At 49.6% G+C, this 13,155-nt stretch overlaps 1 protein-coding gene and 1 long non-coding RNA gene across 3 annotated transcripts in view; one reads left to right on the top strand and one right to left on the bottom strand.

Annotated features, from left to right (window-relative positions):
* Positions 1-13,155, bottom strand: part of LOC109280353 (uncharacterized) — a 51,832-nt gene that overhangs the window by 33,050 nt on the left and 5,627 nt on the right. The window lies entirely within an intron of this gene.
* Positions 800-13,155, top strand: part of HGD (homogentisate 1,2-dioxygenase) — a 41,823-nt gene continuing 29,467 nt past the window's right edge. The window contains exons 1-2 of one of the 2 annotated variants that reach the window (XM_006263504.4): positions 800-1,045; positions 11,858-11,929. In XM_006263504.4, the coding sequence (XP_006263566.2) occupies positions 1,031-1,045; positions 11,858-11,929 (87 nt within the window). In that variant the 5' untranslated portion in view covers positions 800-1,030. Of the gene's footprint in view, positions 1,046-7,753; positions 7,759-11,855; positions 11,930-13,155 lie in introns of those variants that run through there. The other variant, XM_059720505.1, reaches the window with a different exon arrangement.

Raw genomic sequence — 13,155 nt, 5'->3', positions numbered from 1 at the left:
TGGATGGTGTAAACAGCTGTGCCAGGGGGCCAAGGCCAGGTCAGAACCGGCACCCCCAACCCTCAACAGCTCACCAAAACTCCTTAAGTGGTTCTCCATCCCAAATAATTGCCCACCCCTGTGTTAACCCCAGAGTCTGGACCCAACACCAACTTGTGCAAATCTATTTTGCCTTCCAACATTCCCCTTTCCAGTGCCAATCTGGGGCTGTCCAGAAGAAAGGAAGAAAGAGATGCAAACTGTATTTTGCCCATAAATTTGAAAACTCAATATTCAGTTGATTTCGACCAGCTTCTCCAGCCAGTTGGACATTTTTATAAACCTTCTGGGGAACTTTCCCCCTTTGTTTTTTGAAAAAAAAGTCAAAGTTTGGATATTAAAAATGTTTTGACTTGCTTTAATCCATAGAGTGTTGATTTCTTCTTCACTTCTGGCACTGAACAGCTGCTGCGTGCTGCCTCACAAATGCAGCCTGCCACACCGCAACTTGGGACACAATCCCTCTCCCTCCTTCTCACAGCAGTAGTTTGAAACAGAATTAAGAAATATTTGTAATGTAGCCTGATATCTGAGGATGAAAATTGCCAGAAGGGATAATAATAAAAGATCCAAATGAAAGCATTTTAAAAAGGTGTATTTCCTTTCCCCTAAAATGCTGCCTTGTCCTTTAAGAGTCCTTTTTTTCCCCTTTTCTTGCACATGGATAGCATTCCTCACTTTAAAAAATGCAGGAGAATGGAGAGAACAAGGTCCTTCCCTCTCTTCCTCAGATCCATCCCTCGATTGGTTCAGAGAAGAAAGGCCTGTGTTTGATTAAACCCAGGCTGAGTTGAGTAAACAGTTTGAAAACCCTCTTGGACTTTCTGACTTGTCAGGCAGACAATTTGCAATCAGGCCAGTGTGATTCCTGCACCTATCCTCACCAGCAAATCAGCCAAAAGACTCTGTTGGTAGGAAACTCCAAGAGATTATTTTAGCCAGCCACCCACTGTACCTTTGGGTCCCCTGGATAGAGAAAGAACTAAGGAGAATGGCAGAATTGAAGGTAAGTGATTTGGATGCCCCAGACCCTTCTAGTCCTGAGTGCATGGGTGTAAGATTTTCTTTCTCGTCCATCTTCTACTCCAGCACCCAGGTGGCAGTTCCATGATCCTTTAAAGCCCCAGAGAATGGGTGGAGGGGAGGATGCGGGGAACACTTTTTAGGATCTTGTTTGAATTTGTCTGCAGGGAGGTGCCTGGTCCATGGGGTGGAATGGGGGCGGTCAGCTAGCAGGGCTGGTGGGAGAGGTGGTCTGGGGCTGATAGCCAGACGTAGTCGAGGAAGGGTGATTCTCTGGCCATATATACCACATCTCATCCATTCAAATTAAAGTCCTTCTATTTATTTTTTACATTAATGTCACGGTAGGGTTTAAAGTCTGCCTCCCTCAGGATGGAGGATTTTGCTGTGTTTCATCGGAGCTGTTTTGAAAGCCCCCATGATCAGACTGTCCCCATTCGAGAATCTCACATCTGGATGCTTGTGCTCCCCTTCCTCCCCCAACAGCCACCTCCTGTGCTGGGGCTGCTGGTGGGTGTTTCCCAAACAGCCAATGAGATTTGCCTTTCCACATCTGCCCAGCTGTTGCAGTCTCTACATTAACCCCAAAGCAACCAGGAGAAAGATCAGTTTCCATGCTGTTGGAGTTTCTTCAACCATCGAAAGGTAGTAGGAAGCACCGTGAGTCAGGACTCCTGAGTTCTAAACCTAGCTGTGCTACTACGTCACTGGTGATTGCTCGCATACCATCTCCCCTCTCAAGGCTCGGGGTCCCTGTTGGCAAGATGGGGAGAGTGATATGCACCCATCTCCCAGCCAAACCATGATGCTTCAGTAGCGAATGAAAAGTACAATAATAGCATGCAGTGCAAGGGCAAGATACCTTTCCATATGAATAGAAATATGCAAACTACAATCCTGCACCAGAGCCACGGTTCATCAAGTCTGTGACAGTACCTGGTTGCAGCTACTTCTGAGGAAGGTGCAGGAAACCTTGCAGTTAGGCAGAGGTTATGCTGTGACCTGATTGGTTTGTTTTACAGCTCTTACCAGAGGTGTAACAAACAAGTTCTGTGCCCTGGGTAGCAGCAGCCAGCAGGGGCAGTGATAGCAGCTGGGCTGGTGGTAGCAGCTGGGGCTGGCAGGCTGGCAGTGCCAGTAGCTGCCATTCTTTGGCTCCAAGTTGGTGCCTGGGGCTGGTGCCCCAAGTGCTAACCCCTAGTTATACTGTATAACTCTTGGTATTCCTGGCATCTATCTAAATGCCCAGTCCTTTAGGATGCATGGTTATTACAGGGCACTGAGTTCCAACGCTCCGCTGTGAACCTTTTCTTGGCTATGCATTTTCTGCCTCTGTCTCACCAACAGTCCCCTTGTACTTGTGTTCCACATCAGGGTGAGCAGACACGTTCCCTTCCTTCTGCGCTATATCATTCACTATTTTTACATCTCTACCACATCCTTCTGACTCCCCATAAGTCAGTCCTGATCTCTCTGCTCTCCTTCCAAGGCCTCTCCTCATTCTTGATGACCTTCTCCAAGCCCCCACTAATCCTGCCATGTCCTTTAGGTCAAGCAAAGTCTGCAGGTCTTGCAAGGCTTCCACAGCAGGATACAGTGGCCTGGACATGGTAGGAGCCTGTTGCTGTCAGAGAGATCAATGTCCTTTCAGAAAGAGTGGGATCTCTCCAAAACTTGGAAGTTCTGAGTTGAAAACCTTCTGGTCCTGCGGACCACGTGAATGGTTTGGGGCCAGTCCTCAAGACAGATCCCATGTGCAGGGTTGTTCTGTGGGCTGAAGGCAATGGAAGGTTGGTGTGCATGGTCCATGTGTAGATCTAATCTGGTGCATAGCCTTGGTCACACACACTGGATCTGGCTGAGTGCCCTTCACACACTGGTTTCACGGCACACCAACACAATCTAGCACATAAGGGCCATGTCATCCAACCCATGGGGCTCCCCACAGGTCTGAAAATTTGGCAGCAGGGTAGCTGCAATTAATGCTGCCACCACTCCCTCACCATATTTTTGGACCCCTGGGGAGACTGCATGATAGAGGTTAAGCATCATTACTCTGAAAGATCCAAGTCTGCCTTTTAAAGTTGTGTGTAGGTAAACACCAAACACAAAGTTAACCCCCACTTAATAATATGTACCATCTACTCTTCCACCCAGAAGTGTCTGCTTCACTAACAGCACAGCCACCATCCACAGTAGACAACACAACACAACCTGAGGGCAGGGAGCAGTGTGGGTATGCTGAAAGTGCACTGCCTGTGGTACATGCAGACTGTGCTCCTAGTCAGGTGTGCGTCTCTATGTGGAGGAACAGCAGTGTTCTTCATCACCTTGTCTATTCATTGCATTGGTCAGTGTGTGCTAGATGCCTTATGTGCAGCCCAGTCTTAACTGATGAACGCAGTGGTGTTTTTGTGTATGAAAGAATACATTATTCTTCAGTATCATGCATCAGTAGTTGATAGAAGAATGTATTATGCACAGTGTTTGAAAAGGGGCATTAATTATATTCCAGGTTGTTTATTCAGACTTCAAAAGCATTTTTTCCATGCCTGCTGTCTAATCCGTCTGACAAAAGGTTATGGTTTATAGGTCAGTGCATGGCTCCCAATGAGAGCACTTCACTTTGTGTCCCAGCCATTCAAATCAATGAGCATTCTTTAATTTTTTATGTTGAGCTCAGCTTTCATCTCTTCTGTTTTATTGAAAAATGTCAAAACAAAGACAAAGTATAATCAGATGAATTCTTAAGATCACATTTACATAATATACTGCAGGATCATGAGAGAAATAATAATAAAAATCCCCCAAACAAAAGCTAGAACCATTGCAAACTCTTCTTTTTAGAGAAATCTCCTTAGGTCCCTGGAGCAGCCTCTCACTAAGCCTCTCATCTACCTGGGAGCATTTTAACCATTTTGATGATAAACTGAGGACATGTAGCTGTTAGTAACTACCCAGTCTTGTATCGTTAAAGGACTTAGTGAAAGAGAGGATTTCAGATTGGTGTTCCTAACAGGCCTAAAATGTCTTTCATTTAAAATTTCTTTAATTGGAAATGTGGGTCCTACTCCCATAGCTCCATCTGGACAGGCTACTACTGGATAGGCCTTTACAAAATCCCTCCACTGAGCCAATCGAGTGCCACTAACCTAGGTTGGACTGAAGGATCAGAACAAGGTGGGCGGAGCAGAATAACAGGCAGAAGAGTCAACACAGCTATCAGCCCTTCAGCCCTGTGTACAATGCATCCCTGCCTCATTTTTTTAAACGGTGATAGGAATTGGTGCTGGAACTGCTCCTGGAGAAGGAAGCCTTCTGTTTACCTAGACAGCTGACTTGGCCATGGGCAGCACTTGCTTCCACCAGTCTCTCTCCATTATACCCCAGCATGGGATGGGAGGATGGGATGGAGTGCACCTGTAGCAAGTTTGCAGATGACACCAAGCTGGGGGGTGTATTGGTGTAAGATACACTGGAGGGTAGGGCTAGGATTCAGAGAGATTTGACAAATTGGAGGATTGGACCAAAAGAAATCTCATGAGGTTTAACAAGGACAAGTGCAAAGTCCTGCACTAAGGATGGAACAATCCCATGCATTGGTACAAACTGGGGGCTGACTGGCTGGGCAGCAGCTCCGCAGAAAAGGACTTGGGGTTACAGTGGACAATAAGATGAATATCAGCCAGCAATGTACCCTTGTTGCCAAGAAGGTGAACAGCATCCTGGGCTGTATGAGCAGGAGCATTGCCAGCAGATTGAGGGAAGTGACTCTTCCCCTCTATGCGGCACTGGTGAGGCCACATTTGGAGTACTGTGTCCAGTATTGCCCCCCTCCCCCCCCGCCACTACAGAAGGGATGTGGAGAAATTGGAGAGAGTCCAATGGTGGACAATGAAAATGGTTCAGCAGCTGGGGTACATGACTTAGGAGGAGAGGCTGAGGGAACTGGGTTTATTTAGTCTGGCAAAGAGAAAACAGGGAGAGTTTAATAGCAGCCTTCAACTACCTGAAGGGGGGTTTGAAAGACCATGGAGCTGGACTGTTCCCAGTGGTGGCAGATGACAGAACAAGGAGCAATGATCTCAAGTTGCAGCAAGGGAAGTTGAGGTTAGATATCAGGAAAAGCTCTCTCACTAGGAGGGTAGTAAGGCACTGGAACTGGTTACCCAGAGAGGTGGTGGAGTCTCCATCCCTGAAGATTTTTAAGACCAGGTAGACAAAGACTTGGCTGGGATGATCTAGTTAGGGTGGCCCGGCTTTGAGCAGGGGGCTGGACTAGATGACCTCCTGAGGTCCCTTCCAACCCTCATTTTCTATTATTCTAACCCCAGTCCAGCAAGAAGACTTCAGTCTCAATGGCCTGTTCAGTGTCCGGCTACTCTGTAAAGTCGATTAACAAGGCAGCCAGTTGGTGCCAAAATTTTTCTGATATGGCCGCCTGCCTGCCAGGACTCGGATTTAGACCTGCTGCACTGCAGTCACACAGTGACAGTTCCACGTATTCCTGGTAGCGTGGACGGCATTCCCCTCAGTGCGAACATGTAACAAGCAGGGTTTGCACCCTGGGCAAACTATGCAGGGGAGCAGGAGAGTTGTGGGGAAGGGGTTGTAGCAAGGAGGTGCCATTGAGCTCTGGAGGGGTTGAGGCTCAGAAAGTGTGTCGGAGGTGGGGCAGAGAAATCTTACCTATTCCAGGAACTCATAGCCAGTCCCTGTTTTTTTTTCTTCTGTTTGCTGCTACCACTGTTGTGGCTGCTGCTGCAACATGGTCTGCTCCCTAGGGTGACCACTTTTTAAAATGTACAGCCAGGACACATGCCTGCCTTCCCCCTCCTTCCCCACCCCTGCAGCACAACCGGTGCAGAGCCAAGTGGGGAGGGGGCAGATGCAGACTCTATGCCCTGCTGCCTTTCCCCCAGGAGCCCCATGCCAACTGCATGCCCCCTGCCTACTTGGCAGCAGTGGGGGGCACAACTCCCATGCCACCAGCTGCTGCCAGGCAGGCAGGGGGATCATTGCCATGGTGGCGCGGGGCTCCTGAGGGAAGAACAGCAGGGCGGGGAGGCCCGAGCCTGCAGTGGGCAGCCCACATCCACTCCCACCCTGCACACAAGTCTGGGGGGCATCTGCCTCCCTGCCCCATGGTTCCCTCCGTGGGAGGGAGCGCACAGAAGCAGGAAACCACCCTCCCCCGCAGCCCCTGGATGAGCCAACCATGACTCTGTCCTGCTCCCTGCCCCAGCTCCAGAGCCCCATGCACCTCCCTGACTGGGCAGCACCCCCAGCCCTAGTCCTTGCCCCACTCCCTCGTCTGCGCCCTCCACACACTCCCTCTGCCCCCAACAGACTTACCTGCAAAAAGCTGCTCTCCATGCTGCCCAGCTCTTTCCCAGACACGTGCATGTGCGCAGGCGTGCATGTGCACATGGTGCACCCTGCGTCCTGCTCCCGCCAACCCTCTGCAGGCTGGAATACTGCCAGACTGCAAGGAGAAACCCGCATCCCTGCACAATGCTGCAAATCCAGGACAAATGCTGTCCCGGAGTCATGCAGCCCGGGACCAGGACTTGATGATCCCATTCCAGGACTGTCTCGCCCAATTAGGGATGGGTGGTCACCCTACTGCTCCCCCAACTGTTGCTCTTACAGTAGCCTCGTGGTGTCTGTGCACCTGGCTGCTGCTACAAGAACAACGCCGTGGAGCTGCTTTTCCTGCCAGACGGCAGACTCCACGGGGGTGGGGAGGGGCAATTCTAGCACCCTTCCTAAGTTGGCACCAGGGGCTGGTCCCCACTGTCCAACCCCTAGTTACATCACTGCCTCAGTGCCTGAGCTCTGAGTGCCCCGGGGAGCTGCTGGTGCTGGCCCCCTCCAACGCTTTTCAGGCCTTTATTTCCCAGCCTGGTTTATACATGCATCGCGGTATAGCCACAGCAAAACACCTCAGGCAAAGCAGGGTGTTAGACTGAGCTGGAAGGGAGGAAATGAGAGGGGAGTCTTTTTGAACATAGGATGAAAAAGGCAAAATAAAACAACAGCAACAAAAACCTGAGAGCCAAATAAACAACTCCATAATAAATAAATGGCAGGATGTGTCTTCCCACCCCCGGGCTACCACCAATGAGAAGCAGATGTCTTTTTCCAGCTCTCAGAGCAGTTACCTGTGACCCCCTCCTCCCAGTTCTGGGAGCTGGAAACCTCATTTGACAAACAGTGACTCAGCAGCAGCCTCCTGCCCCTGCCAAAGCAATGCAACTGAAGTGGGGAAGGCAGGGCAGGGCTGTGAGAGCGCTCCCAAAAAGCAGCTCTTCCCCACAAACCTGCAGCCCCCCCCCAAGTCTCCAAGCTCTGTGTATTGATAAGGCATGATAAATGCCTCCGCAGCTCCCCCTGACTGCACAATGTATGAGGGGAGCAGCCAGCGGCTCACTCTGCTGGAAATCTGCCTGCCACCCAGAGCTCTCCTGTCATCCTCACGCCCTTCGGCTGTGTTAGATGCAGTGCAGCAAAAACGTGGACGTGGAGCAGATTCAATCATGAGCTGCTTTTGCTTATTTGCATCACAGCAAACGAGCAGGGGTAGACCTTTCGGGCACCCTAATTTGGATGCAGCCGATCTTTGATCCTGCCGCTGGGTTGAGTCAGCTGTGCATGTTTGAGGCTTTTGAGCTTGGGGGTGGTGGGCAGAATTGATAGGTTTTTCCTAATCAAAATTTCATGCAGCAGTGAACTGAGCCACAGGCTGGTGGGTTTTCCACCCATCTGAGGGGCTCCTCAGACAGAGTAGCGGGCCACAGACTAGTCCTGTCTCTGAAGAGCCAAGAACTGTCTCACCCTCCCGCAGTATTAAATTGGAACATTAAGTTGGTGCATCTACTAGTCAACAAGATTGCATAGCACCTCTTTCTCAGGCAGCATGTGCTTTGCACTAAAACTTTTCCTCTGTGCAGATGACGTTACACCAGGCTCAGGCCTGCCCCTTGCTGCCTCTCTCTGCCTCCTGCCACGATGCAAACTCTCAGTGTGTTTGCATCTTTGGGAAAGGTGAATGCAGTGAGTGAGACTTCACTCATTCTGGAACTGCTGCAGTCCCATCCCATCTTGCTGCATTTCCGTTGAACGGCTGGGGGAGGGAAGAGGTGGGGGGAAGAGTGCGTGCTCCAATACAGCACATTTGCCAGGGCTGCTTTTGGTGACCTACTGCTTTGCATATCAATATGCATTTTGCACCACTGCTTGTAGAGACTTAAAGACAGCAGAGTCCCAGTGATTTTTCATTTGCAAGAGAGGAAAAAGAGGAAAATGTCCTCCTCTAAACCAGAGGGTCCCAGTTGGTTTCATCTTTAGAGCCAGTGGGGTTAGATTAGGATGGTCCAGACCCTAAATTCACCCTACAGTTGGGACCCCTGAGGTTCTGCCTCCATGTCACAAGTCTGTTTCCCCACTTGGAGTGGCCTTGGCAGGATCCCCCCACAAGGGACAACGCCAGCAACTGGGAAACCCTACTCTTTGGGAGCAGTAAGAGTTCCCTTTCCACCCACCAGATAGGCAAGGGTGGCAGGAGAAGTCCTTCTCCCTATCCTTGCCCCAGCAGCCAGCATGTATCTGCATGTGTCGGTGAGCTAAGCCCCTTACATTTTTCTTCTCCTATTGTGGGCAATCTGCTGTTGGGCTGGAGGTGGCAAGCCCTCTCCTGAGAGCAGTGCAATTTGAGGTAGCCATTCCCAGTCTCTCTGGGCTCACAACCCCCCATCCTGTGTAAGCCGCCCTGTATTTTCCTGGCTCACACGGTAAATGCCACAGGGTCACTTAGGGTAATGAGCCCCATCTTCTGGGAATGGCTGGTCTGGGAGTTAATGTCCACCTGAGATGAAAGGCTGACCATTCATGCCTCTCCCCACTATTGGTTCAGTCTGTCAATAGACTCAGGCACATGTTGCTGAGAGATTGAGAAGTCTGACATTATCACCTGACTCCAGGAGTTGGGGCCTGCGACTCCACCCTGTGAGGCCAGGTGGAGTGCTGCAAGGACTGTTGTTGCTGAGCAATCAAAATCAGCATGGCTAGACCCAGGAGTTCACAAATGAAGAGCTAGATCCCCCAAAACACAGAGTCTTAAACAATCTCCCCCCAGACACGACTGCAGTGCTCCTTTGAGATATGGTTTCTGGTTTCAGAGTGCTCAGGGGAAGAGAAACTCTGTCCCACTACAAGGGACCTTGTATAGATCCACTTTAAGAGCCAAGACAGGGAGAAGATCCCTTTACTCCACACTGACCAGGGAAACAACCATTCCTGCCCCATCACTATCCTGTTTCTGTCCTCATCACCCCATGCCACAGCCTCCGGGCCCCCAACCTTTCCAGTATCCCTCCCTATCCCTGTGCTCTTTACAGGGTCCCTTTCCATTCCCTGACAGTGGGAGACAATGGCAGCTCCTAGAAGAAGAGAACCATTCCATGAGGTCAATCCCCAACCTGCCAAGACAACAAGCAGCGTGTTAAACACATCTAGTAGTGCTACCCATGCAATCACATCCCAAGAACTGACATCTCTGCACCCTGCAGTGCAACTTGAGGCAGCTGTGACAGCTTGATGAACGTGCTCTGGTCCCAGATAGTCCAGGCTCTAAGCGATCTATGTTTTTCCCCTTCTCTTATGCAAATTTTCTTACAGATGTTCTTTCTTAGCTGAATTAGGGTACAATGTGTGCTGGCCTTTCAGAGCCCTTCCCCTTGAGACCCTTCAGAGTAGAACAAGTGGAGCACAAGCACACATGCATATGCATCCTCACACCCATCTCTTAACAAGGCAGATGTTTTAAATGTCACCCACCTGCAGGGAGGAAAATGTGAGAAATGCTGCTTTAGGTCTTCTGGCCCTGAACATGAGTTGCCTGACCAAACATCAAGTTGCCTGAGGCCAGGTCTGCTGTCAAGTGGTCTGCGCTGATGTAGCTGTAGTGGCATAAAGTCTTACAGAATAGCTTCCACACTGGTGTAGATAGGGATTTGACTACAGTGTGAGATGGAGGGCAGCTGCCTTTGCTGCAAACCAGGATTTGCCTTTCCCTTGCACACATACTCAGGTTGGGGGGTTGGCACTGAAACCTCAGAGCAGCTACTCCAGTGACTAGGAGCTTCTCTTCAGAGAAGATTTAACTGCTGCCTGTTTAAGGCAGAAAATATGACTGTCAAGGTTCTCAGGTTCTCATCTTGGCTTTGCCACTGATTTGCTGCATGCAGCTAAGACAAGCCAGCTACCCTCTCTCTGCTTCACCTCTGCAACCTGTAAATGGAGTTGTTAATATTTAACTCCCACCTTCTGCGTGAAGCTGAGTTCATTGATCATTGCCAAAAACTGTGTTAATGCACAGTTCAGGTTGCTGTGTGGTGCCTCCTGCCTCTCTCTAACACAGAGATCAACTCAATGCCAGCTGCCGGGAATTCAGAGTTAACTCTAAGCTGAGCAGTTACAGCATCTCACTACAGCTCCAGAGGAGCTTGCTCTGGTTTGGTGCCAAAAGGCTGCTCCTACCTACCCAACTGTAAATGGGTATCTAGTGGATTAAGCCAAGGAGTTAAAGACAGCCAGATGTAAAGCTGCCCACATCACTCCCTTGTATATCATGGGCTACAGACACTGATGAGTCTTACCTACGCTGGCCCAGTGGACTGTTAGTTTGCACACAAGCATGTCACAGGGTGAAGAGAGGAAGCCAGCAACTGAGGGTCTGGAAGCTGTGCCCCAAAACCTCTGTTCCTCCTCTCCCCCCTGTGCTTTCAGCTCCTTGCTTTTGCCCTTTGTGCCCTCTTGGAGGTCTGGGAGAAGAGGGCAGCTGGTATTTCAGGTGCCACAAGGGAGGAACCCAGGCTTCCTCCTTGCTCCTCCTGCCGTAGAGGGGAGTTGTATGCCTGTGCAGAAGCAGGGATGAGGATTGTGCTCAGCTCTGCCACCCCCCATCTTTGTGGTAAGCAGCTACAGGCAGAGTCAGCCTAGGAGGGTGTGCAGATGACTATCTCTAATATGGCTCTGCAGTTGGGCATCAGCATAGAGACTTGGGCTGAGCACCTGCTAGCATTTTAAATCCAGATTTGCCCAGGGTGGCAATCTCCCCTGGGTGTGAGGGTGGAATCCAACCCCCCATGGGTGGCATCAGGCTAGGGAAGATCAGTAAAGCAGTTTGAGCCCTGGTTGCATCTAGTGAAAGAAGCAGCAACATTTTTACTTCCAGGCCCTTGTGTAGTAGGGAGCATGATGTCTCAGAAACTCTTTGCTCCAGACTGGCAGCACTGGCTATTCCCCATGCTCCAGTGTTGGTTACAGGACAACATGGGGAGGCATGTAGATTTTAAAGCACTGAGGAAGATCCCTGTTTAAAGAGTAACCCTGACCCAGTCTTAAAGCTGGTGGAACCATCCCCCCCCCCGCCGCACACTGTTAGCAAAGAGTTTTTATTTCCTTGTATAGGAGGACCTCTATCATTAGTATTCAACTAGGGCAAACTGTTGTCTTGCCTGCCTATGAAGTACTTTCTTCATCTGGGGCTGGGTACATTCAAAATGCACAGGTAGATTAGACAGCATGGGAACCTTGCCCATGCCTTCCAGTATCATTGAAATTGAATGGAGCTAGGCCCCAGTTCATGCCTTGCAAAGACCATTTATGGAAAAAAAAGCAAACCAAAATAGACCACGTGGCAATACCCAAGTGGGTCCAGAGATCCTAGAGAAGGCAGAGCTGCTTGTTTGAAACTCCTAACATGTGTGCCTGTTGCGTTGTTATTTTGCAGTACATGTCAGGATTTGGGAACGAATTTGTCTCAGAAGATCCACGCTGCCCTGGAGCTTTACCAGAGGGACAGGTACTGATGTGTTATTCTTCATTGTCACAGGGTAATGTGATACTGTGCCTGGCTTCAGTAAAAACAGCCTTACATGAACAACTAAACAAGAAACTTTATTTGTGGAGCAGTAGGCAAGCCTCTGCAGTCCCTTGGTCTTGCTCTCTCGTTAACTGCTCCTAGCAAACTGAGGGACCATCACGCAATTCCCAACTTCCTCAATCTCCTGTTAGGAAGCATCTGTAAATGCTAACTTCTGTCACTACACTGCCCCCTGCCACTCCGACATCACTTTCCCTGCCATCAAGGCGATGCTTAGGGGCCTCCTTCTTGCAGTGTCAGAGCATTAGCAAAAACTAGAGTTCAAGTGCTCCATTCAAAGTTCTCTCCAAGTCAGTCCTACCCTTCCAGACCTTTCACCTCAGGGGCTGAAGTCTCCCAAGCCTGATCTCTGTCCAAGTGATTTTTAGGAGAGGGAGCTAGAAAAAAATGGCTCAACCCTGTTTGAGACTGAAAAAAGGTGGGGGAAATGAATGCTTGCCTCATTATGAAGCAATTCCAGTGACTTCTTCAATTGACTGTAGCACTGAAGTGGATCATTGTAGAGGCTTGAAATTTGGCAGAGAAATAGCCCTGACTGAGAAGTGTCTCTGGGTGCACCTATGAAAATTGCCTCTGATTAGGCTGAATTACAAGTCCTAGATAAGGTCCTGGCTACTTTCCTGAGATGTGGGCAGGAAAAGAAACTGCCAGCCTGATTATGATAATGTCAGAAGTAAAGAAAAATGGATTAATTTATTTCTAACTCCATTACATTACCCCTGGTTTTTAAACAGAGGCACCTCTGCCTCACTCACTCTGCACTATCCAACTACAGTAATCAGAGCAAGTCACCATGGCTTGTGGAATCAAAGACCTGGGCCTGATTCTGGTCTCAGGATACATCCACTGAGCCAGTTTATGGGTAGCTCTGCCCCTTGACAGATGCCTCGTCCCCGGTCACTATATTGGGACTGGAAGTCCCAGCCCTGAACCCCTGACCTTTGCCACCAGAAGTCCCGCCCCTTGCATTTCCCCCCACCCCCCGATCCCCCAAAATACTCCTTTTGGGAGCAGGGGGTGCCATCTTAGAACCAGAAAAAAACCCAAATCATACACTAAAAGTCAAACACCTACTATAACATGTTTTAATTTTGTTACAAAAAATATTTTGTCATGATTTGTGTATACGTACTGTATATAGAGGT

Source organism: Alligator mississippiensis, chromosome 1 (genome assembly GCF_030867095.1).
Source record: "Alligator mississippiensis isolate rAllMis1 chromosome 1, rAllMis1, whole genome shotgun sequence".
Classification (NCBI taxonomy): domain Eukaryota; kingdom Metazoa; phylum Chordata; order Crocodylia; family Alligatoridae; genus Alligator; species Alligator mississippiensis.
This window is presented reverse-complemented; position numbering and strand designations above follow the sequence as displayed.